Source organism: Platalea leucorodia, assembly GCF_965183815.1.
Source record: "Platalea leucorodia genome assembly, chromosome: 3".
Classification (NCBI taxonomy): domain Eukaryota; kingdom Metazoa; phylum Chordata; class Aves; order Pelecaniformes; family Threskiornithidae; genus Platalea; species Platalea leucorodia.
Genome location: NC_138825.1, coordinates 29,929,305 through 29,953,311, shown reverse-complemented (window position 1 = coordinate 29,953,311; position 24,007 = coordinate 29,929,305). Strand labels below are relative to the sequence as shown.

The window sequence follows — 24,007 nt, the reverse complement described above, 5'->3', positions numbered from 1 at the left end:
CAGTTTCAGAATACAGAGATAACTTGGCAGTTGTATTTATCATACACAAAGAATAAAGTTTTATCTGCCTTTAAATGAGAGAAGAAAAGAAAAATCATGTTTGAGGTTTTCTCACTAGCCTGTTAATACGCAGGCAAAAGCTTTTGATGGAACAATTCCGAAAAACCACATTTAGCTTAGTGCAGTAATCTCCTTACTGCTGCCATTTTGCAAACACCCTTTTTTGGCTTTCCTTGTTGCTTCAACCTCCCTAGCTTGGTGAGTGGCATATTTTTCCAAGCTTAGTATTTACACAGTGTTTTCTTTCAGCTGGTGAAACATCTGTATTCTTTGTATTTTTTTAGGGAGTTAAATGATCTATGCTGAGAATGTACAGTTTAGGGTGATGTCAGTTTGCCTTTTTTTTTTTTTTCCAAGAAGCACTGAAATGAACACTGGGAGCATTGTTTCAGTCTTGCACTTAGGAATGTGAATATTTGTACTGTATACTTAATTTCATTCAAACATAGCTGAGGGCATGCACGCAGAAGTTTTTATTGCTTTGGGTCAGCTTAAGGGGAGAAAAGTTTAACTTTGCTACTTCACCGAGAAGTGTGCAGTTATATCGCCTTCAATGTGTTTTTGGAAAATCTGATTGTTTAAAAAAGGCACTTTGTGCAGCAACATGTTGAAGGCTGTGTTTTCTTTTAAATACGAATATGTGCGCACGCACGCCAAGTATCCACCTAATCATTATTTCATGTCTGAAGGTAAAAGATTATTGTAAATTTTAGAAACCTTAGTTCCTCCTGTATAATTAATGCTAATGCTACAAAATGTTAATTTTTTAGACAGAAAGCGTGCCACAGTAGATCAACTTTGTGGCTACAAAAACGTGGTGTTATATTTGCAGTGTCTCTGTATGTATGCAGGAAAAATCTTGGCATCAAAAAAAATTTAAAGGCACTTGCTGAATTTTGTGTTTTATACAAGTTTTCATCCACCGTTGCATTGCTTCATTATTCTAATAGTGTATTTCACAGCTTGAATACAGCAATTTGAGCTGATATGAGAGCTTCTAAAGATAATGATCAGCTTCATATCGTATCAAAGTTGATGTGGGAGAGAAAAATGTCTCTTCCTGCTTCTCATGATTTATATTTTTGACTTAGCTGATGTCTAATCATTTACGTATTTATTTTTTCAAAGTAATGTGCATTTTTTTTTTACTTGATCATCCAAAAAGAACACTTGGAAAATAGCAGATGTTATGTCTTAAGGCCTGCTTGGGTACAAAGAAAACACTCAACTTTCTCATGTCATGACAGGGAGACGCAGAAGGCTCTCAGCGTTGCATCTGAAAGCATGCTGTTTGGTGGGGGATGGATGTGAACAGGACAGAAGGATGTGTATACTGATTGACCAGCAGGGAGCCAAGTTGGCTGTTTCCTTTTTTGCCTTTTCCCTTCCCTCCTCTCCTCTGCTTTTACCCCTTTTCTTGAGGCTTCTACAACTGACGAACAAGGATGAAGCATTGACAATGCCAAGGAAGGGAGGGAAGGTACTGGAAGTTGGGAACGACTGGAGAGCAGAACATGACTTCCATTCATTGGCATGCTGGGTCCTTGGGTTTTGCTAAGTAGGATATAGTGTCATACCTGATCTGGCTTGCTGCCTTTTTTTTGTGTGTGTGTTACTCTGCACTAAGAAGTCTTCCCATGTTGGTGGTTTTACCTGCAGCAGGTTAGGACATGCTGGCTCAGAGTTAGTAGAACCTCATGGACCAAAGGGCCTCAGAACAGTCAATTGCTGGACACTGTTCTCAATTATGTATCCAAGTATCTGGACTTCCCAATGGTCCTGCTGGTGTATTAGCATGACTCCTGAACAGCCTGCTCGGGGAAAGAAAAGGTCTGTGAGCATTCAGCAACTTGCCGTCTTTAATGCAAGGTTCCACAGAACTACGGACAATACCTTGGGTGTTCTGTCTTCAGTCCTATTAAAAAGACTCCCAACATCTCAAAGATGCTTTCAGGCTGCTTTCTTGGTGTTTAGTTCATGTCAAATTTAAAGATAATCGCTGTCATCCTGTAAATCTTCATAAACCTTCCTCTACAGACAGTGCAAATCTCTTGTAAAACTACCTTTAAAAAAGAAAAAAATCATTAATATATTGCCTTGGTGTAATAAAAAGCCAATCCCACATACAAAAGGAACACCATGACCTCACTGCATTTATGTGTAAGTGAGGAATTTAGCAGAGGATTTTAAATCAAGTAGTATTTTGGACTTGAGGAGAGCCATGTGCTGGAAAGCCTGTCTATTTTATTATCTATATCAAACAGTCTCATAAAACTTGCTGCCTCCCCATGCAAACATTGCCTGACTTGTAGTCTTAGATCATGGAAGCTACAGCAATATTACTATAAGCCAAACAATGATGTGTCACACATGATGGAACTGAAGAACTACTGAGGTTAACTTTTACAGATTACTTGTTCGGTTTCCTCAAGTTTTAGCTTACATAAAATAAGGCTTTGAATAAAACATGCAGACATTCATTACAATGTCAAATTTAGTTTAGGCATTGTAAAATCTGATGCTGAAAAAAATAATTCCTCTGTGGGGAAAGCTTTCTAGGTCTCAGATTTGGTGAGAGGACCTGAATAAATGATAGAGGGCTTGCACTGAAATAATGAGAAAATCAGTATTTTGCATGTGTGAAAAGTCAGACCAGGGTAAACTGTAGTAGTTGAACATTGTCTTTGATGAATGCTAACGTTTTTCAAGAGTGAATCAAAATCTTACGTGAGTTGCATCTTCTAGTTCTACTGCTTAAATGTGGCTCATGCCCTCTGATTTTTACCTTCTGAATGGTATTGAAAGGATATGGTTCATATAGAGACTGAATTGCAGAGGAGTTTTGATTGTGTTTTCGGCACTGAATTTCCTACCTGGACTAATTTAAATCCACAAATTTGACCTGCTTAGTATGCACAGTTCTCCCTCTCTCAAGACCTTTTGCTTGAAATATCAAACTACTTAGGTTTGCTTTGTATTTAGGAGGGAGGCACTTTGGGAGTTGTTTTCAAAGCTGAAGAGATTAATTTAAGCTTCTAGGAAAAAATATGATAGCCCCTTCATAATTGTGAAACAGATTTTATATTATTGCTTAGAGGTAAATCCCTTCTTATTCCTGGAAATGAACACATGCACAGAAGACTAAAATCAGAAAGGTTAAGGCACCAAATGATTTTCAATTAGCAGAGGGTGTAAAAGGCAATAAGAAGAGCTTCTGCATATACATTATTTTCCTTCTTCATTCCTTTTCTTTTGTAGTGTCCATTACTTAACAGAGATTAAGGGCAAACCACAAAAAATACGGAGAAACTAGTAGCAGTGGCATCTTTGTGCATTGGTTTGCATGAAAAAGGTTAATTTTGAGTCGATACATACGTAAATGGTTTTAATAAGCAGACAGTTGCACAGGCAAGAGCAGGCTAAAGAAGAGAATTCAAAGTGGAGATCTCTGGTGATGCTCTCAAACGTTTGCAAGCTTGCACTTCTGCAAAGCCCTTCGTAGGAAAAGATCAAAATTCAAAATGGTCTTGGAAAAAACCATCTTAGAAAGATAGTCTACCATCAACAAAATGATGTTCAGTATGGAGGACTTCAGAAGATTTTTAAAAAAAGAAAGACAAGACGACAGCTATCTTTCCAGGATGTCTCTTGCCTAGAGAGCACCTGCTGACACAAGGAGACGAGAGTTTATTTCATTGTTCCTGTCAAAGGGGCCCCCGTGGGATCTCTGTGTTTCATCAGTACCTCACTAGGAAAAAATCTGGACTGACTGAATGGCGTCCAGAGAATACCGTGAGGGCAAGGGTGGGAGCGGAGAGGAACACCTTACCTCAAGAGCTTGGATTTTGAGGGCGAAACACTAGAAGAGGATGCATACAAATATTTTGGAATCTGCTTTCTTGTCTGTTTTCAGGATTAGGACAGTCAGCCACTTGTTTCATTGGAGAATGTTTAGACCCTGCTTCAGTGTTTGTATGGATTAGAAGTCTCTTGACATCTCTTGTGTTCTGTTTCCATGCTTATTTGAAACCACTGCAGCTGTTTTTCCACTCGAATAATTTCACAAAAAATAACCCAGATGAAATTGTGTCAAGTTAATGCTATGCGGCAGTGCTTGTGTTTCCAAAACAAGCAAACAAACAAAAAAAATATAACCCCAGGAGCAAGTGACAGCTGGAATGCGGGAAACTAAGATCTGAGATGTGAAAGTCTGAATATAAAGGTTTTTCTTTTCCCAAAGTGAAGTGAAGGCCTCAGCTTGATCAACGGATCATAAAATTGTCACTTTGCAAGTATGAAATGCTAATACTCTCACACATTAAGAGCGTTTCCATATAAAATACTCATGTATGTATTTTCAGAAGTGGTCTGATAACACTTCTAAAGCTTCCTAAATTCTGCACATTGCCAGTTTCAATCAATAATCGGGGTGGGGGGTGGGTACTTTCTCAATTTACATAGAAACCCTCTCTTGTCTATCCATGTAACTTACCTGTGTAGGCAAACAGAACTTCAAATTTGGAAGCTGAAAGGCAAGTTAAAGAAAGAGGGAGAGTTAGCACCCTGTTCCTCCTATTCCAGCTTCCAAATTGCACGTGCGTGAAAAACTCCTTAAGCTGAGCAAGATCTTTCCCATTAGGCTTTAGTACTGCACCATGTGTCTCCATGTTTTTCCATTTAGAAATTAAATCACCTAGGTGTTGCCCGTTTACATGCCTATGAATGGGAAAGGTAAAATCTAAGTGAGATGATATGGGCATCGTCACTTGTGTCAGAAGTATGTGCCATGCACTCTCCTGCATGCAGAGAGGATGGGTACTACAGGGGTTGGGCTTGGAGAGTCTCTCTCCACTGTACAACTGGTATCAGCTTTCATTTATTATCCAATATTTTCTTTTCATGCTTATGACCTAGATTACATCTTTTTTTAACTCCATTTTTCTTACCGCTTTTCTATATATTCAATACTACTTGGAAAACCTGTTTTTAAATAGCAAAGGAAGGTCTCTAAGAACAGAAATTATTTGCTTTGTTAACTGTCTGACCAGAAAGCTACAGGTAATGCTTTCTGTTTTGGTATCTTGAATTCTTTCCTTCATGGTAGTTAGGACTTGTCTACTGGGCTTTTATGTGACGCTCTGGAGGAGATAGCATAGTCGGTGCACAGCCCCAGTGCAGGAGCTCAGTCTTCTCTGTCTGTGGAAGGGAAGGGTGCGGGCATCTCCCTTCTGCGTGAAACCCAACTGCCCACTGTGTTTGACTGGAGCCCTGAATGAAGGATCTCAGGAGCGGGAATAAAGATACTTTTCTGTCAGCACATTGGAGTGGTTACAGATGATAATTCTGCTGTCTTTAAAAAGTTTTTTGCTCAGTGTGTGGATTTTAAAGACCCTTCCCTGTCTCCTTGGTTGTACTTGTATGATGTAACCAGCCCCGCTCCATCCAGCGGGCCACGCTGCCAGCGTGCTCCGTGGACAGTTGTGCTGGCACTGGTGAGCAGATGGCACCGCAAAAAGGTTGGAGGTTGAGGGATGCTTAAGTTAGCAAGGGCCAGTAGGAGTGGTGTTCATCAAGCTGTCTTCTGCTCACTTCACGGAGATTAACATCTTCCAGCACTTTGTGTTTTGTTCAATTAAAGAATAGGCAATTTAAGGATTCCATCTGTTGTTATGCCAAATGAATACATGATTTTCCTTGGTAGTAGTTGTTCATTTTGCAGGTGGTTGTTTTCATCTTAGAGTTATTTGGAGGCAAAGCAGTGGCTAGAAACTCTAGTTTCATTTTTTTTTTTTTCTTTTTTAGGTTTTTCACTTGCTGCAGTCATATTTAGAATCAAAACAGCTCGTTCATTCGGACTTTCAGCAGGGGCTGGGTGACATCATTACCTGTATAGGAACCAAGCTGTGGTTGGCTAAAAGGTAAGATAAACCACAAGATATATATGTTTATACACATAGGTTACTAACATATGGAAGGCTTGGCTGATGTTTTTATTTTTTAAATTATTTTTTATTTTGGGAAGGTGGACAGATTTATTTCTCTAGAAACATGTGAAATTTAGATGCCTTATTGGCTTGCTGGTTTTTTAATCGAGTTGATTCCCCCCCCCCCCCCCCCCCCCCCCCAAAGCAAATGATGAAAAAACATAAGTATACTTTACCTGTGTGCATTACTGTTTTTCAGTCTCAGCTAGATTTTATAGTCCAGGCATTTAAAAAAAAAAGAAGTGAATGAAAATGCCTACAGGGGCAGCCTTTTTGAGGAAGGGATGAATGTTGCCTCTAGGCTAAGAAAAATATGCCACATATATGAGGTTTTTTATGTTACTGTTTTCTCTGACTTTGACCTTTACAAAAAAGTAGCAGAAAAATGTCATAGCAATTGTTGAAACTATCAAAAGTATTTAGCTGCCCGCAAACAATCCAGGATAGTTTTGGAAACATTTTCCTTAGATTTCTGTAAAAGGATCTTCAGATGACCTACATACTGTGATCAAGACACACTTTTTTTTTTTTTTAAATCTACTTAATCTCATCAATTGCTTTTGAAAATTTCCACCAAAAATTTTAAAGGAATTAGTTGTGGATAGAGAGCACAAGTCCTTGCATAGATAAATAACTGGGTAAAATAGTCCAGAGTACAGTTTGCACAGTGGAGGCAGGTCACCAATGCAGTCTAGTGTGGATCTCTGATAAAACCTACGTTGCTTTGTGATCATCAAAAGCGAAATCATAAGTGATTTGGAGGAGGGGGGGTGACTAGTGGGTTGAGGAAGTCTTCTGCCAGTGTTAACTGAGTTGGGGTAAACAAGATACAGTTGACCTTTAAGAAATACAGAAGTGTCTCCTAAGAGAGTGAGAGTGATGATATAGTAGGTAAAACTTGGTGTAAATAATTGTGAAATGATGCACATGAAAAAAGCAGTCTGGACTTTACTAGGGGAAGGAGTGATTGACCAAGCAGATTTTTTTGTTTGGAAAAAATCACCCTGAATTTTGGTAGAGCCCAAGAGGGGAGGAGGCAAATATCATAAAAAGAATGCAGAACAAAACAGAAAACATGCTTATGTTTTTGTATTAATCTTTGTTATATATTTTAATATTGTGTGAATCCCAAAGAAGATACAGTAGAAGTGAGGAGCAGTAAAAAGACTGATAATAACTATAGAATAGTTTCTAGATGGGGAATGAATAAATAGGCTGAGATTTTTTTAATCTGGAGAAGGGACAACTGATGGATGACATAGAAAAAAAATTTAGTGCTATGAGTCCCATGAAAAAGGAGGCAGGTATTTAGCATCCCTTCCAATGCAAGGTGGCAGATTGAAAAGAAATAAAATAATGAAGTTTTTCATGTAGTTTTAGTTTAGCTATGGAACTTCATGATACAAGACACTGTTGGCTTAAACCTATCTGAATTTTTAACAAATGATTGAACAGAGTCAGGGAAGAAAAGCCCAGTGAGGTTACTAGGTATGTAGTTCTCACAGTTGGTCCAAGAAATTCTTCAGCAACCTTGAAGGCTGAGAGAGGTTTTTTCAAGTATCACTGTTCTTACGCTTCCCTTTCCTGTGCGTCTGCTCTCTGCCCCAGCGGGAAACATCATGGTGGATTTCACAGACCTTTTGACTTGACTCAGCATAAGCATTCTTAAGTCTTTAAATGAGAATGGTAATTTACTTAATGGAATTAAATCCATTGATAATGTTACAAAGAAAAAAAACCCAGACACCGGAGACCAAATTCAATAGAAAGATACTAGTGCTAAATAGTTCAAACCTCTTTTCTCCTGCAGCAAAGGCATAAGGGCCAGGCTCTGTTCATTACAGGTTTTAGATAAGTTCGGTGTTTCCAAAGTATTTTTTCAGAACTGGTCTTTAGTCATATTAGTGCTGACTTTTTTTTTTTTTTTTAATTCTCTCCAAAAGGAAATGTTTTCAGGCTCTCTTTAAGAAATCCTGGTACCTCATATAGGTATTTGAAGAAGAGATATGTTCTCTCTTTCACTTGCCTGTAAAAAGCCACAGCTGCACGTGCTAATATTAACCCTCTGCCAGTACCATGTTTTTGTTTTGTCAGTTTGTTGTAGCCTCCTTTCCATAGTCATGCATCTCAATTACACCGTTAATGCTATACATAAAGCTCTTTTGATGTCTTTCTCCCTAAATAGTGAAATTTTGTATTAACCAGCATACAGGTTTGCAACGCTAAGTTAAGGCATTGGTTTTTGACAGGCAGAAACTCTTTTTGCAAATTTTTAATGTACTTGATCATTCTCTCTGAGTCTATACAGCCATACGTCCTTAGGCACACTTTGAGATAAGGTGTGTTTTCTTTTTTCTTCTCTTTTTTTTAAGTCTTAAAAAAGCAAGTAAAATGTCCATTAAATTTTGGTAACCAAACTTACTTCCAAATACATTTTAAACTTAAGACTACAATAAATGACAAAGCTGAAGAAACTTGCTTGCCTCTTAACTCTCTGCTTGAGATAAATGTGTCCAGTGTGCTGTGATTTAAAAAGAAAGTAACCAAAACCCCAACAAGCAACCCAAACAAAGATATTGAAATAGATGGTATTTTCCAGTAGTTTTAGTCTCCCATGTTCAGTGTGCAGCTTTACCATTTATATTTGGCTGTGTGGAGCTGAACAACTGCTCTGTGATGAACGGTGAGTTTTGGGGGTTTTGTTGTTCTTGTTTTCTCTTTTTGTTGTTTTAAAGGAGTTTTGGGAGGTTGCTTGGCAACTGAGTTGCGAAACTTGGTAGCCTGTCTGTGCAGTTTTCTGGATTTTGGGAGAGCATTATCAAAAAAACAGCACTTCATTTGCACCCTGTTGTTAGACTTCTTGGTATGCATCTGCTGCTGCTCGCTGTCAGAGAGGGTGATGGCTGGCTGGGTCCCTGGTCCATGTACAGTCGTTCTTCTTTCTGTTCAGGCAAAGAGAGCGAGTACCACAGACAAAAATTAAAGAACTTCCATCTGCTTCTTCTTCCTTTCTCATAAGGAGATCATTTAGTGTGTCACTGGTACTGCAGTGCAGTGATTGTTTGAAAAGAGGATATTATAGGCACTCACTATTAATCTTAAATGGGTAAAAAAAAGTTAAAATAACAAGAAAGCAGTTTGTAAATTTGGGGAAATGGGGAGTTATTTCGAAACAGCAGTCTTCATTCACATTTCTGTGCTAGTTCTGTAAAGTTCTTGCTGGTGTTCTTTCATCTATCTGCTTCCTTTGTACTATGGAACAAACTTCTCTGAGATACTCTTATTTTAATTACAAAATCTTGGATTGCATAAGTCTGATCTGAATCTGAATTCTCTCAGTGCCAGGAGGCACACAAGGCGCGAACATCGTTCTTCCACTTCGATCGGTCCGCTGCTGCGTGCTCCGGAGTCAAGGGCCACAGCGCAGTCTTCCGTCGGTTTCCCCCTCAGGACACGACCGATCCAGCTCCATCTCCTCCTCCTCACTTCGTTACCGATTTTCTCCATCTCCGCCATTTCTGATGCTCGTCGTTTCTGCAACTTTTTTTTTTTTTTTTTTTTTTTTTACGGGACGAGGTAGTTGGCCTCCTACCCAACCCCCATGACTTGGAGGGCCAGTTGTTTTTCTGTCAGGGTGGCCTTCCCTTAGGCTGCATTGGTTCGCGGCACCTTCTTCAATTTTATCCGGTGCACCCTCCAGAGAGGGATCCCCTATCCACCACCCAGGGGACGCGCCTTCTAGCCGTGCAGCCCCAGCCGAAGGGATTGCATAAGTAGCTCTTGAAAATGAGGCTCGTGAAGATGACCAGAGGGCTGGAGCACCTCTCCTGTGAAGGCAGGATGAGAGTTGGGGTTGTTCAGCCTGGAGAAGAGGAGGCTCCGGGGAGACCTTACAGCAGCCTTCCAGTACCTGAAGGGGGCCTGCAAGAAAGCTGGAGAGGGGCTTTTTACAAGGGCACGTAGTGATAGGACAAGGGGTAATGGCTACAAACTGAAAGAGGGTAGATTTAGATTAGACACAAGGAAGAAGTTCTTTACTACGAGGGTGGTGAGGCACTGGAACAGGTTGCCCAGAGAAGCTGTGGATGCCCCATCCCTGGAAGTGTTCAAGGCCAGGCTGGATGGGGCTTTGAGCAGCCTGGTCTAGTGGAAGGTGTCCCTGCCCATGGCAGGGGGCTTGGAACTAGATGGTCTTTAAGGTCCCTTCCAACCCAAAGCATTCTGTGATTGTCATGTATATATCTGGAAGAATTATTATCTTTCTTCAGCTGTTTACTAAACTGTTTTTATGTTTTGTTTTGGTTGGTTGTGTGTTGGTTTTTTTACCTTTTTAGAGTCAGAATGTAATTTCCTTTCATCAGAATGTATTGGTGTAGAATAGCTCAAGAAAATATTGTGCATTCGCTGTAATACACTAGTTTCTTCTCCCTCCTCCACTCCCCCACCTGATTTTGCTCTGGAGAATAAAATAATGGCTCACATCCCCCAAACTGAATTTCATAAAACATTTACTTCTTCAATGGATATTTTCTGCCTGTTGTGAAGGGAGGCTTCTGATGTTAATGGGACATGGTTGCTTTTTCCCCTTTGTAGCATATATTAGAATATTAGAAGAAAAACATCTTTCCTCCACCTTCCTTTTTTTTTTCTTTTTTTTTTCCATCTTCAAAATACTAACTACTTTTTTGAGTATTCAAAAGCAGTGTTTCCATTTTTGATGTTTTGGTAAATGAAGCCTGCCTTCCATCCACTTCTCAAGGTGACGTTTGAAACTTTTCACTTTACTTGCAGGTTTATACTTCATTTGATGCTTTTTATTTTGTTTTAGAATACGCTTGTTTGTTGGTCTAAAGTGGCTCAGTAATGTTATTGCTTCGCCCCACCCCCGCAACAGTGTTAGTTTATTATATTTTTTCCATATAAGAGAAATGCAGGGTGTTTGAGAAGAACAGAAATTAAAAAATACATAAAATCTGCTTTGTTGGAGAACTGGGGTGATGGAATGAAGTGATGGAAATTAGTCTGGTGAAAGCTTTAAAAAAATAATCAATATATCAAGCTAAGCCTCTGAAAGAGTTGAAAGCTCTTTCATATGAATTAAAAAAAAAAAAAAAAAAAAAAAGTAGTTTTTAGTTCAAGTGCATACCAAGTAGTTACAAGACTAACTAGGTGCCTTCTGCTTCATAAATACAGAAAGCTAGAAGCGCAGTCTTTGGAGCTGGTAATTTGTTGTACGGAAGTCCCGGAAATATCTGTCTTGTTTCATTTGTAGCCTTTGGCATTCCGAAGTATTGGTATTGGAAAATTAGTGAAATCATGTCATTGCACAGCTTTGCTGTAGGATGCTGTCTTCCAGTGCTTTTAGCTTGATTTTTTTTTTTTCCGCCTTCCATCTTACTGGAGACCACGGGAGGGGGAAAAGACTTTGAGGTTCTGCCAGAAGTCAAATAACATACTCTGCTAACCTCGAGCTGTGTGCCATTTCTTAGTTGAAAGCTTGTCTGCACTGGGAAAGTTTACTTCCAAGAAGGCTGCTTTCTTGAAACTTAACTTGTGTGGAACAGCCTTGTATGAAACCAAGTGGCTTTGCGTTTTGCAAAGAGTCACTAGTTTGTCTGGAATGGACCGCCTGCAGTGCACATAGCTTTATAACCCAAATATCCCATGCTCTGCGGTGCTGCTGCTTAGCTTTCCGCTTTATGGATGGGACTGTTAAAAATACAAATGGGTCCTGATGTAGGGGCACAAGATTCACACTCGCGCAACAAATACATGCAAAAATTATTCCAGGCCTGGGCTCAAAACGAGATTCGCTGTCCACTGAGATACTTGCTGCTCAGTTTTCTCCAGGTTGACACTAGGATGATCCAGCTATAACTGCTTTGAATGAGGGAAATCTCACAGGTATTTTATAACACTACAGAGTACGTTAACTTGCCAAGTGGATGGCCGTGGCACCCCATCAAGCCTGTAGTGTCCCCTTTCCCTGCTCTGCTTTTGGCCGTGCTGTTTGAGTGACAACAGGCAGACAACCAGCCTTAGGTCCGTCCTAGAAGGAACTTCATGTGAGGTGCATTCAGGCCATCTGTGTGGAAAGCAGGAATGTGGCTTCACTGTGGTTTCAGGGCTTTGTGGCTCAAAGAGTGTAACCTAAATATGCCCTTATTCTTCTTATTGCCCCTTAGGAGAGACAGCGGTAATTTCTAGTGAGCAGGCTATTAAAGACAAAACAGCAGCACATGCAGGCCTATCTCAATATAGGTGCAAGATGCCCATGAGTCTTTGCAGCTTTGCAAGCAACCTCTGTGGTTTTTGGAAGGGGGACATTATTTGGGAGCTGGAAGGGGCTTCTTGTACTTTCAAAACAGCAAGAAGGCAACAACTAAGGAGAATGCAAGATCATCCTCCTTGGCAAGGTGGTCCTTCTCTTCAGATAGTTCCCTTGCCTCTTCCTCTTTCACTGCGTCAAGACAAACCTTCTTGTTCTTCCAAGGCCATGTCTGCCTTTGACATACTCCTATTTTCTAACTTTTCCACTTTTCCATTTCTGTCTTTAAAACCTACACATTGAGCAGTGCAGTTAATTGTCTGTGTTCATTAGTAGTCTGTATGCATTATACAGCCGTGTTGAAAAATTGAAAGTAGTTTTAATGGCTGAGCCTGGCTCTATGGAAGTCTTATTTACTTGGTTTCAAATTGAAAAGTAACTTTCTGTCAGCTGGGCTGGAGCAGTAATTCATGTGTGTGCTCTTACACGCACAAAACATCAAGGGAAATTTTTGTTGTCCTGTTCCAGCTGAAAGCGAAGCATACCAGTATCAACAGTTACTGCACAGCAGGTGCACAGTGGTAATTTATTAATCTGCACTTTCTGACCCATGAGCCTAATTTAGCCTGGTTCGTCTTTGCTTTTGAGAGCAGAGTCATAACAGTTACGTCATTGTTCATAAAGGTATTCTTGGAGGCATTGATTTAAATCCTACGTGCTTTTAGCAGGCTAATTCAGGTTTCTGTGCTGCTCCAAGTCCACCCTTTCACCAGTTTTGATAACAGTATCCTTAACACAGCTACAAAGCATTTATTTAGGCAGTCGGTGATTGCTTGTTTTGGAACACTTGCTTTGGGTATCAGTAGAGATATTTAAACTTCAGACTGAAGTTTAAGGTGTACTTTGGATAAGATAAAACGTTCTTTGACTCTGGTTCATAGGTATACTCCTAACTTAAATAGGAACATTCAGGGAATATTAAGAATTGAATAAGGTTGTTTAAGGTGTGTTCCCTCCACCAGTGCAACATTCAGAGTAGGCACAACGCATGTGCAATTACAGATTTTAGACGTAAATCCTCACTCATATCTGAAAATGCTTTCCAATAAATAAACAAAAGAGTTTTAGTAGCTTGCTTCTTTATAGGCAAAACTCCTGATGGTAATTGTGTAAAATTCATTAAATTTGCACATGGGATTAGTTTGACCTCGAAGTTTTTTAGGATGCTGCTAAGGGATCACATGTGGTTCTCATTAAGAGAACAAAGAACAGACAGGATTATTTTATCAATCCGGTATGCTAAAAACAACACCAACAAAACACAACCTTTCAGATTCATTCACCAAGGACAGCCAGACCACAAATTAATTTTTCTTAATAGCTGAAACTCAGGATGTTCTTGGTGGCATCACAATGAAAAAATAATTTGTGTAGCTTCTTTTTGAAGCAATACATTCTCTGCCTTTACCAGGGAAACTTAACAGCAACATAATAGTCTGGCTTTGGTGGTGGTAGAAAAATTTAAAACAGCAGACCAGCAACTTTCCCTTTGGAGAAAATGCCTGCTATAGTGCAAGATGAGCTGGTCTTATAGAATGGGCAAGTCAAGGGGACTGTGCACATGGTAATTACTCCAAGAAGATCTCAACTGCACCAAGTAGGTGCAGATGCGCTGTTACTAGATGTTTGTATTTCTGTGCAGGTGTTCCTGCGCTTCCAGGAACTCAGCAAGGATTACTTGGTAGTGTAGGCTTCATTATTATTTTTTTTTCAAATGCTTTCCATTAACTGTAGGTCTGTTGGCTGTGATGTTCACTGATGTGCTGGTTTTGTATTACATGGTTAAAAATGCTATGGACAAAGTTTAATAATTAAATCCATTATTAATGTCTCCTCAAGAAGACAAGAGAAAGGCTGTGGATGTTGATTCAGTGCTACAGATGTGGGCTCTGAGAGAAAATAGATTAAAATATGAAGGCTGCCTTCTAAACAAATATATCCCTAAAACCCTCAGTCTTTAGAATACTGCAGAATTTGGAAGCTAATAATCAAAACAACGGGAGATTTAATCTTTTAATCAGCTGCTCATTGTATGTGTAGGTGTGATTTCCATAAGCTTTGTCGCCTCCATGAGTGACAAATGATGATTTTCCAGATCTCTCTGCAGATAAAATGTGGTCAGTACAAGGGCAGCTTGGCCTGGTTCATCAGCAACCCTCCAAGAATAAAATCCCCTATGGAGAGCCCTCTAAGGATTATGTAGAATTGACTGTGTCAAGACTCAGACATCACAGAAGATGCGCTTCTTGGTGCATTTAGAAGATATTTTAGCTGATAAAATTGCAGGTCATGTATCAGAAGAATCTGGCCAAGAGAAGAAAGAATACTTTGCAGAGATTTGCCGTTCTTCAGGAAGGAGTAAGCTGGAAGTTGATAGGGAGGGAAAGTTACACTGTAACCTTAAAATTTAGTTGCCAGTGTGCCAGCCTGAAAAGCTGAGATTATGGAAGACAAAAGCAGACTGGGAAACTCAGAATAGGAAGTTGCATGGACCCCGTCCCCAAGTACCAGCTGGTCTTAGGACACATTGGACTTACTCCACATTCTTCCCTGAGTTTATGCCAGAGCTAAAGGTGAAATTCCATCCTCAATTGTATGTAAAATGTTGACTCATCAGAAATGTTTTTTAAAGTTCAGAAATAAAAGAATTTGTGCAAAGGCTTTTGCAATTGCATCCTGTGTATTAGCTAGAATATGATGTTTAGGAAACAATTTGATTTATCTGTTGGAAGCAAAAACTGTACATAATATTGGTGGCTAGAAAGTAGGAGAATTCAGGGTTTAAATTCAACACCAGCAGGCTGATTTATTTTTTGCCAGCTAAAATATAAAATTTAATAGCTGTTGCTGAGGAGTTTTTTTGACAATAACATTTAAACAGAAGAACAGGGTGGTGTTAACTATTACAGGTTTTCTTCCAGGAATTTTAGGCTTTTTCAGCCTTTCCAAAGGCTCCAGAAACATACAGCATTACAGTGACTTTTTTGTTAAAGACCAGAGAAGGAGTAGGCAGTTCATTTAGTTAATAGATCACTTTGGAAATTGAAGTAGAAACAGTCACACAAATCGTAAGGATGATTCTCTTCTTGTTCTCAAGGCAGCTATGAGTTGGCATTTGGAAGACTTGCCTGTGTAATCTTGCCAGCACTGGTTTCCTTACCCTGACACTTAAGAGTGTGTCGTGAACTTTTTGGACAAAATACAGGGATTTGTAGGCGGCTTTGTAAGTTGTATGATTTTGACTGGAGTTCTACATTAGCTTGATTCATGAGCCAAGTCTTGTCATAATTTTTTAAAGATTGGGGCTGAGAGTAACCAATTTGAGTGTGTAGATTAGAAGTAGCTAACAGTCATTTAAACACTGTACTTCAGTTTGAAAAAATGTTGGCTGACACCCTGTGTAGTTATGTATTGTTTTACTGTGACCAAAACTGTGATGTACATGTTACATATTATTAGGAGGAAATTCTATTTTGTTAGTTATTTAATGAAGTTATATTCCAGTTTGACAAATGAGATTAGCTTGTATTCATAAAGCAGCACTGGCTGAAAGATTTGAAATCTTTCAGACTCCTCTAAGTGCTTGGAGACTGCAAAACACAGAGCTTTTCTGAGACCTTTTACAAAAGTTTTGTTTTAGATATCCCTAAAATAGCTAACTACACTAAGATACCTATAGCTAAACTAATTCACAAGAGAAATGTTATGAGTTTTTATTTAATAGGCATTGATTGGCAGGTTGCATTTGAAATTTAAGTGCTTATTGAGAGTTTGAGCAAATATGCTTTGATTTTTATGTTGTTATATGTTTAGTAAATATCGTAAGCTGCTGTATATTTATAGTGCTTGTACTGCTAATGGTTTTGCAACAGCTGTTTCCTAATGAGGAAAAATATGAGCAAAATAAATTACCTCTTTGGAAAACATTGAATTGCTGTTGACTAGAATAACCAAAAACTAATTTTATAAACATTAACACAAACTGCTTTGATTTCATAATCAGTGACTTGTATCTGTCTTATTTATGTAACAAATGCAATACATTAATGTTACTGTTGTTGTTGTTGTTGTTGTTCGTCTCTAAGTGATGCGATATTCTTTTGGAAAACCAGGAATGATACAGGAGAAAATAGTTGACATCTTTTTAAGTCATCTGACAGTGTAATTGAAAATTGGGGGTTTCAGAAGAGAATGAGAATCTGCAAAAGTTGTGCATCAAAATTCTTTGGTACTTCCTCTACATAAAGGTGTGCTGGCATCCTCGTTTAGGTATAGAAATCTGTAGAAATGATGTTTAAGGGCCTCTGCAGACCTTAGTGGTTAGAGGAGCAAGAGGTTGTATGTTTAGTTTAAATCTTTTTCTCAGTGTCCTGACAGAATTGAGGCCAAATGTGTGAGCTTTCCATGTTCTTTGCTCCTTGTTGTTTCCCTTGGAAGAGGAGGTAATTTGCTCCGTAATTCGTTAATGTTGATCTTCATTAAAATCAACACTAACACAAGAGAAACTGAATTTTAAAAGCCATGTGTTCCTGATAGAGTTGAAACTGTGTGTGTGAGCAGGGTACACAGGAGGTTTGTAACCACATATTGCTGATTTCTTCAATAAATGCCAGTTTGGTTTGCATCAGATCTGCCATCCAAAATAAGCAAACCAATGACTACCTTAAATTCAGCATGACTTAGCTATAAAAGGTGAATCGAACTTCTAAAAAATAGTATACGCAGAGCTCCAAACTGTGAGTCTAGGATTGATTTCATGTTACATAGACCTAAGCTGCAATCAGTTGTACTTAAAGGCAGTAAAGGCAGAAGAGAAATCAAAGCGGTCCCAGCGCTACTATAGGTAGCCAAAGCCAGCTGGAGCAAAATGCAGTATTGGCACGTGGAGCTTCTGAACCTGCCCAGTCTGATTTACATCTACAGAGAGGGAATATCTCCTGAAGGGTGTGCTTCCTGATTCACCTACCAGGCAGTTCCTTGTTGAAAACAAATGGCTTATTGTTACTCCGGTCATATAATATGTGAATTTAAAAGGACTATTTAATTCCATTAACCTTTTTCTCTTAAAAAAATCTCCGGACTCTAACGTCTAACAAAAGGTTTCCTCCTGCCAGTGACTTGCAACTCTTTTCTAATTTTATATTCCCATGCCAGAATTGAAAATGAAATTACAAAGAAGGCTAACTACCCTATCTCCAATTACTTGTTCAGCATTAATGGTAAGAAATTGGCTAGGTTTGGAAGAGTTTATTTTCAGGATCTAATCCAGAAATCTGCTATAATGTTTCAAAATTTAATAGTATGGAAACTGGCACCTGTGTTTTCAGATTTGTCTACTCTTCAGCCACACCTACCTAAAATAATAATTAAAAAAAAGACACTTTGCTTCCCATACTGAAGATACTGTTAGGCTCGAGCTTTGGGCAGTTAAAAAAAAAAAACAAACCCAAAACTGTAGATCCTTTACAAACTTTAATCCTTTTAACTTTTTTGACTTGTGTTCTTTTGGTCACCTTGTATCTTCTGTGGAGTTCTGTGATGATCTAGTAGGGACACAGCTCCTCCTGTCATTGTTTTGTTCTCCTTGATTAAATTAGAAACGTGTTTCTCCTGGGCCTTGTTCTTTCTAAGCAGTAATCCTTTCCATCCCTGCCTGGGCTTCTGAAGGTTGCAGGTGTCTCCTTCCACTCTGCCTGGCAGGTCAAGTCTGTGACGATGCTTGCCTTTTACTTGCTACTCGAGGCAGACAGCCTTTGACCTCTCTTCAGCCAGGTGTGTTGAAATATTCTGCAATATTGGCTCTTCGTCAAATTTAACTCAGTTGGCGTCTGTGAGCTGGTCTTTATTTCCACCCGGACAGTCAACCTCCACGTACAGCATCATGAAGGAGCGCTAGAAACTGTGGGATAAGCTTCTGAGTGTGGTGAGCAGGCTGACTGTAAACTCTGTATCCAAGGAGAAACAAAAACCAACAAGGTGAACTTCTGAAAAATTATGTTTTAATGCATCTGGGCATGGTATGTAGGGTGGCCGTGGGGTCTTTGGTAGCAGCTGTTTGACTTCACAGATCTGCTGTTGTTACACCAACCTACTTGCTAATGTAGACAAAGCATTACTTTAATGAGGTATGGATCGCTGCGCTGACATCACCAGCCTGCTATTAGTATATATGTGTAGTAGTATGAATATTGTTTTGATATCCATTTTATATTTCTGTGTGGACATACTCTTAGATACAAGAGTCCTAACCACCTCTAGCTCTATCCTGTTCAGAGTCACATACAGTTTATCATCTGGCGTGAGCATATGATGTATTTGTTTCCATTAATATCCAGGTTGGAAGGGAAATGAACTAATTTTTGGGTTTGGAACAAAAAAAGGAATGCTGTTCCAGATGCTTGGAGCTCCCACCCTTGCTACTGCTGTGACTTTCTTGTTTGGAGACAGATTTCCTCAAAGCTGCTTTATGAGAACACCACTTTATTTGGGTATCTGTGTTAAAAAAGAAACATCTTGTTCTCTTCCTGCTCTCATTGTTGAAGTTCTGCACGAACAGGTCATCGTAAGTACTGCGCAGTGCATCATTTGAGATGTTCAGCATGTGATTTTTGGCTGTCAGGTCTGTTATGCAAATCACAGCTTGATTGTCTTCAAGGCTGAGCTTTCTGCTACAGTCTGAACAACACTGAAATTTCTTGGTTTTGGAAAACTGAATTTCCTGTTGTGTCCGTCTGGCGCATACGGCTGAGAATTCACTAGCATCACCAGAGCAATGGAGCCAGCCAAGAACAAACGTTTGGCATGTTTTATGCTAGAAAAGCCTTATTTCAAAGTCAAAACATGCATATGCGCATACTCCAAATGAAGTGGTAAATGCTTAAAAGCTGGACCAGAATAAAAAAAACATGCCTGTATTGCTGTTGTCACTTCTTCGGTAAAGGTTGCGTCAGCCATGTTTTTCCCAAGGCACAGTTTGTACGTTGGAAATTTTCTTTCCAGTGAAATGACTGAATAATAAGTGAGTCTTCCATTTTTCAAGGGAGCTGAAGTGCAGGAGGCCCATTATGTTCCTCATCTTAATTGAAATCTGTCATGGCTGCTTTCATCCATTTTCTGAGTACCTGTGAGAGACCTCTTAGTTTCTTCTAAGCTTTTGACTGATCTGTCACTTTCTTTTCTCGTGGGTTGAGCTAAACCTGTCAGTATTTCTCTGTGGTGTTTTCACACAGATCTGTGAAGAACAACCTGGGCAACAACGGGATGCCCAAGATTAAGGAGAGAGGTTCACTTAGGGTGGACGGAAATTAAGTCTTCCTAATACGGCTTTTCAAAATAGGCCACATTAAAATTGCCTTGGCTTCTTATGGTATCAGTTCTTACTGATGTGCATCTTCTCTGTAGGCAGACTTTTAGCTCTCATGCTTTAAGGCAAGTGGTAAGAAGCAAGCATGGAGAAGTTTTGGGAGGTTCATGGCTACTTCACTACTAAGAAAGTGTCTAAAATGTCTCTGTTTATGCAAAAGGGAAAAAAAAAAATCTTTTCCGAAGAGAAATCCTGGTAGCATGTAGTCTGCTATGCGTTATATGGGTGCCTAATATTGTAGACCATAAAAGTAAGCATAAGTAATTTAGGCTTATTACAGAGTTTATTACTGAAGGTGAGAGCAGTATTTCTGGTAAAAGTTGTCTTTTTTAACAGGACTAACTCTCCATAGGCAAATATAGCTGCCAAACTTCTATGAAAGAACCTTAGACCTTTCATATTTATGTCATGATCACATATCTTATTTGCAAAAGTTTTTCCCTTGAATTTTAAAGATGTTACAGAGTTGAGAATGTTTGTTGGAACATTTTTAATTAACAATTTTTTGAAAGAGTTTCAAACATCAAGATAAGCATACAAAGAAAGTGCCAGATAAAATAAAAATGAAATACTGAACAGAATTAGTCATACTTTAAGCTTGTGCTGCTTGATTCTAAAAGTTTTTGTTTTAGTGCAAGTCCCATTGGACTCGTCAGAATAATTTCTGTGTTTGAACTGGATTTCCTGTTTGTTCACATACTATGTTATATTTTAAGAAAATTTTTCCTGGCTGAAACATACAGTGGTAACAATATAGAGAAAAATGAAGATGTTAACCTAATTTTACTTTTCTAATTGGAAAGAAAATGTCTATCACACGCGACTTGAAGAGGTAGAGCAGAGAGTAGCTTATTACCAGTTTGCATTATACACGCACAGTCCCCAATATTCTTGTCTGAGGGGAAAAAAAAAAAATCTAATTGTAAAAACATGCATGCCTCTGTGGTCTTAATCAGAACAGTGAGACCCCTGTGGCCGTTAAAAAGGTGTAGTAGGTACCTTTCATGTGCAATTTTCCTTTTATGAACTGTAACAATAAGACCTGAAGACTTATTTTTGTTAATGCATTTAATTACACACATTATCTATAAACAAAACAAAGACATACTAGTTGCCAGGGCAAGCTGATTCATCCAATAATAATAAAATGTATGAACTGCAGTTTGGTGGAATGGATGGATGAAGGGTGTTGCCATTCTGCTAGGGAGACTGTCATTCAGAATGGACTGGGAAGTGAAGCTTAGATAACTTGGCCTAATTATTTTGCACATGCAGTCTCATTTGATCAGTAGTTGATCTTCATTAATTAAGTAAAATAGGCACCCCAAGCTGGTGTGTTTCATTGCTGCTTCTGAGCATGGATGTTATAAGGATTTAATCTTTAGTAATTTGATTTTTCTAGGCCAAATCCTTGTTTGGTGACCAGAGCTGCCTATCTTGATGTCCTTGTGATGCTGAGTACTCACCTGGGGAAGTTTCAAAAGCAAGGTAAGTCAAATATACTGCTCTATAAATCGGATTAAATATCTGTGGGGAAATTTCTGAGCTCTGAATCTGGAAAAACAATAATATATTACTTGTACTCATGGTACTTACTGAATGCTGGAGTCCTTTAGCTGGTTTGTATAAAAGGGCCCTTTATTCTGCCTTCTGTAGAGCTGGTCCTGGGGACTGTTGATGAGACGAATGAGGTATGGCTCCCTGTCAAAGCTTGACGCAATGATCTTGCAGTATTCCTAATGCTAGAGCTGTGCACCAACAAAAGAGATACCCTTCAGTGTTTCAAAATATTTTTCTGATCCAAGGTTGTAAATACAAACAAAATCCAAACCCCAGAATATTGCTACTTTAACCTTCCCTGAGAGCCGCAGAGCTGTTCCCTCATGAGACACCTGAAAGTGTTTGGGAGAAACTGTGTTTTCTTATGTTTAGAAGTTTTATAAGAAACAACTCTGAGAGCTTCTTTACATTTCTTTTTTTATATTGATTCTTTATCACTGTGAAGTTTTTGAAGGGCCACTCAGAACTATCAGTGGTTTCAATGATGCAGAGTGTTATTTGCAACAATACAAACCATACTGTAAACAATAAGGAAAGCAAAGGTATGGAGGAAGGGATACCCTTTCAAGTGTGACTGTGTGTAGGCAACTTTTGGTCAGCGGTAACTAGCTTCCTTGTGGGCCTGTTTTGTTCATTTCTTATGAACAAGTGAGTAATTACCTTGTCAGTCCAGGAAGGCAGTTAAAGAATAGTTCTTTCATTTCATTAAAATTCTTAATGACTAATTTTAACACTGCATTTAAGTCATTGGAACCGTTCTTTATTTCAGATAGTCTTGTTTTGGGGGTTACCCTTCACTTTAAAACTAATTCCTTTTGCTTTTTTGATTAGACCTTTGGTAAAGGTAGTTCCATTTTAATTCCATAATTGCTATTTATGTGATTTGTTGTGAAGGCATAGTTCAAATCGCTGCTCAGTTTTAGGTAGCACTGGCAATGCCATGCACCCAGGAAGAGCAATAGTTATCAAGAAAGTGAGTTGGTGATGAACGTTTCTTAAATGAGCTTCTTCAGATAGGTTGATACAGAATCTAGCCCTTATAACAGAAGCATAGACATACAGAAAATATGTGACAGGTGGGTTCCACTATACCGGAGGAAGACAGTTAGGGTGATCGGGGACTCTTGGAGATGGGTCAGATCTTTCATATCCTCTGAAGAGTCATCCTCTCTCATGGGTCCTAGATGTCAAGATGTACTGTTCAGTAATGGAAATTTCCAGATGATGTTGCACTGTAATAAGTCTCGTTCTGTCAGGTACTGACCACTGTTTGTGACTATGTAAGGGCTGCATGCTTTATAGGGAGGAGTGAACCACCCTATGTAAAGCAGTTTCAATGTAGCATGCTTGTAGGGCTAAGTTTTTTTCCTGACTCCTTAATGTTTGTTTTGGGTAGGCTGTATCTACCATCAATAATTCTTATGTTACAATATATATATTTACTTATTTTTGTTATTTATACAAAATAAAGTTTCTTAAATCCTGATATGCCATTGGCCTTGGTGGTTATCCTTTGCAATACATTAAAAATTTAGCTGTGTATTACATCTACAAAATAAACAAAAACACCACCCCCACCCACCCACCCCCCCAAAAAAAAAAAAAAAAAAAAAAAAACAACAACAAAAACACCCAAAAAAACCCAAAACAAACTTAACCATATTCGGGCTCATCGCTCTTCTTTTTCATTTGAGTACTCCTTTTTTAAAGATAGATCATCTTTGGAATATGAATTTTTACACTTTTTAAAATCATCATCCTCTACCTCTGTTCATCTGCTTTGTAGTACGTATCATCCCAGTGTTTCTGTATTCTCTCCATATGAAGTTTTTTTCCTCTGCTTCTGCTTATTCTTGTCACTCACCCTTCAACTCTATTTTTGTATTTTCTTTTATGAAGGAGGGGCCAGTATTCCAGGTCAGGGCTCCTAATTTGCTTACGTAGTGGGCATTACATTTCCTTTATCAGTTTCTTTCCTATTTCACTTATCTTTGGGTTTTTTTGTCTCTTTTGGTTTTTAAACAATTGCTGCATATTTACAAAGGCTTTTATTGACCTCTCCACACCAGGAAACTCCCCTCTTTTTTTTTTTTTTTTTTTAATGCCCCTGCCTTGTGAATAGCCCTTTGAGCCTGAGGGACTGCACCATGCTGTGGCTGGATTACTGACTGTAGTGGATTCATTTATTTTTCAAAGCTCGTGTGGACTGTTCCAGGCCTGGGTGCTGTAAAGTACAATTTCTGTAGAAGGAAAGCAATTGTTTTTGCAGACTCTCTCTGCTCAGGGATAGTTCATTAGTATTGTCTTGCTTAAACGTTTCATTCCTGTATAGGTTTAAAATGATATACTGTAGGCAATATCTTCAGAGAGTAGAAACTTAGACTGGAAATACGGTTTTGAAAACTTGAAGATACATTAGGGACAATTTTATATATCACAGGCAGAAGCCCTTCTGAAATAAAGGAGTAATATGTTTATATTAAATAGAACCTGAGTGTCCCATGACACAGTAAGAGAAAGACTAAACTCAGCCGTTAGAAACGAACATTTTGAGTCTCACATTTAAATGTTCTGTAAGGAATAATTGTTAACTGAAGCTTTGTACTTTTCTGAGATTAAATGTCTTACTCATATATGAGTATCTCTGGTTATGAGCCAATTTTTCTCTGTTTTAATCTTGATTTGTAAAGTTGTTTCAATGAATAAAGGGTG

The 24,007-nt window shown here is 38.8% G+C and overlaps 1 protein-coding gene across 1 annotated transcript in view; it reads left to right on the top strand.

Moving 5' to 3' along the window:
* THADA (THADA armadillo repeat containing) overlaps window positions 1-24,007 on the top strand; it is a gene marked incomplete at its 5' end in the record, with an annotated part of 164,022 nt that overhangs the window by 93,461 nt on the left and 46,554 nt on the right. Inside the window, 2 exons of the mRNA XM_082305213.1 lie at window positions 5,863-5,978; window positions 21,138-21,223. Of these exons, the coding sequence (XP_082161339.1) occupies window positions 5,863-5,978; window positions 21,138-21,223 (202 nt within the window). The remainder of the gene's footprint in view (window positions 1-5,862; window positions 5,979-21,137; window positions 21,224-24,007) is intronic.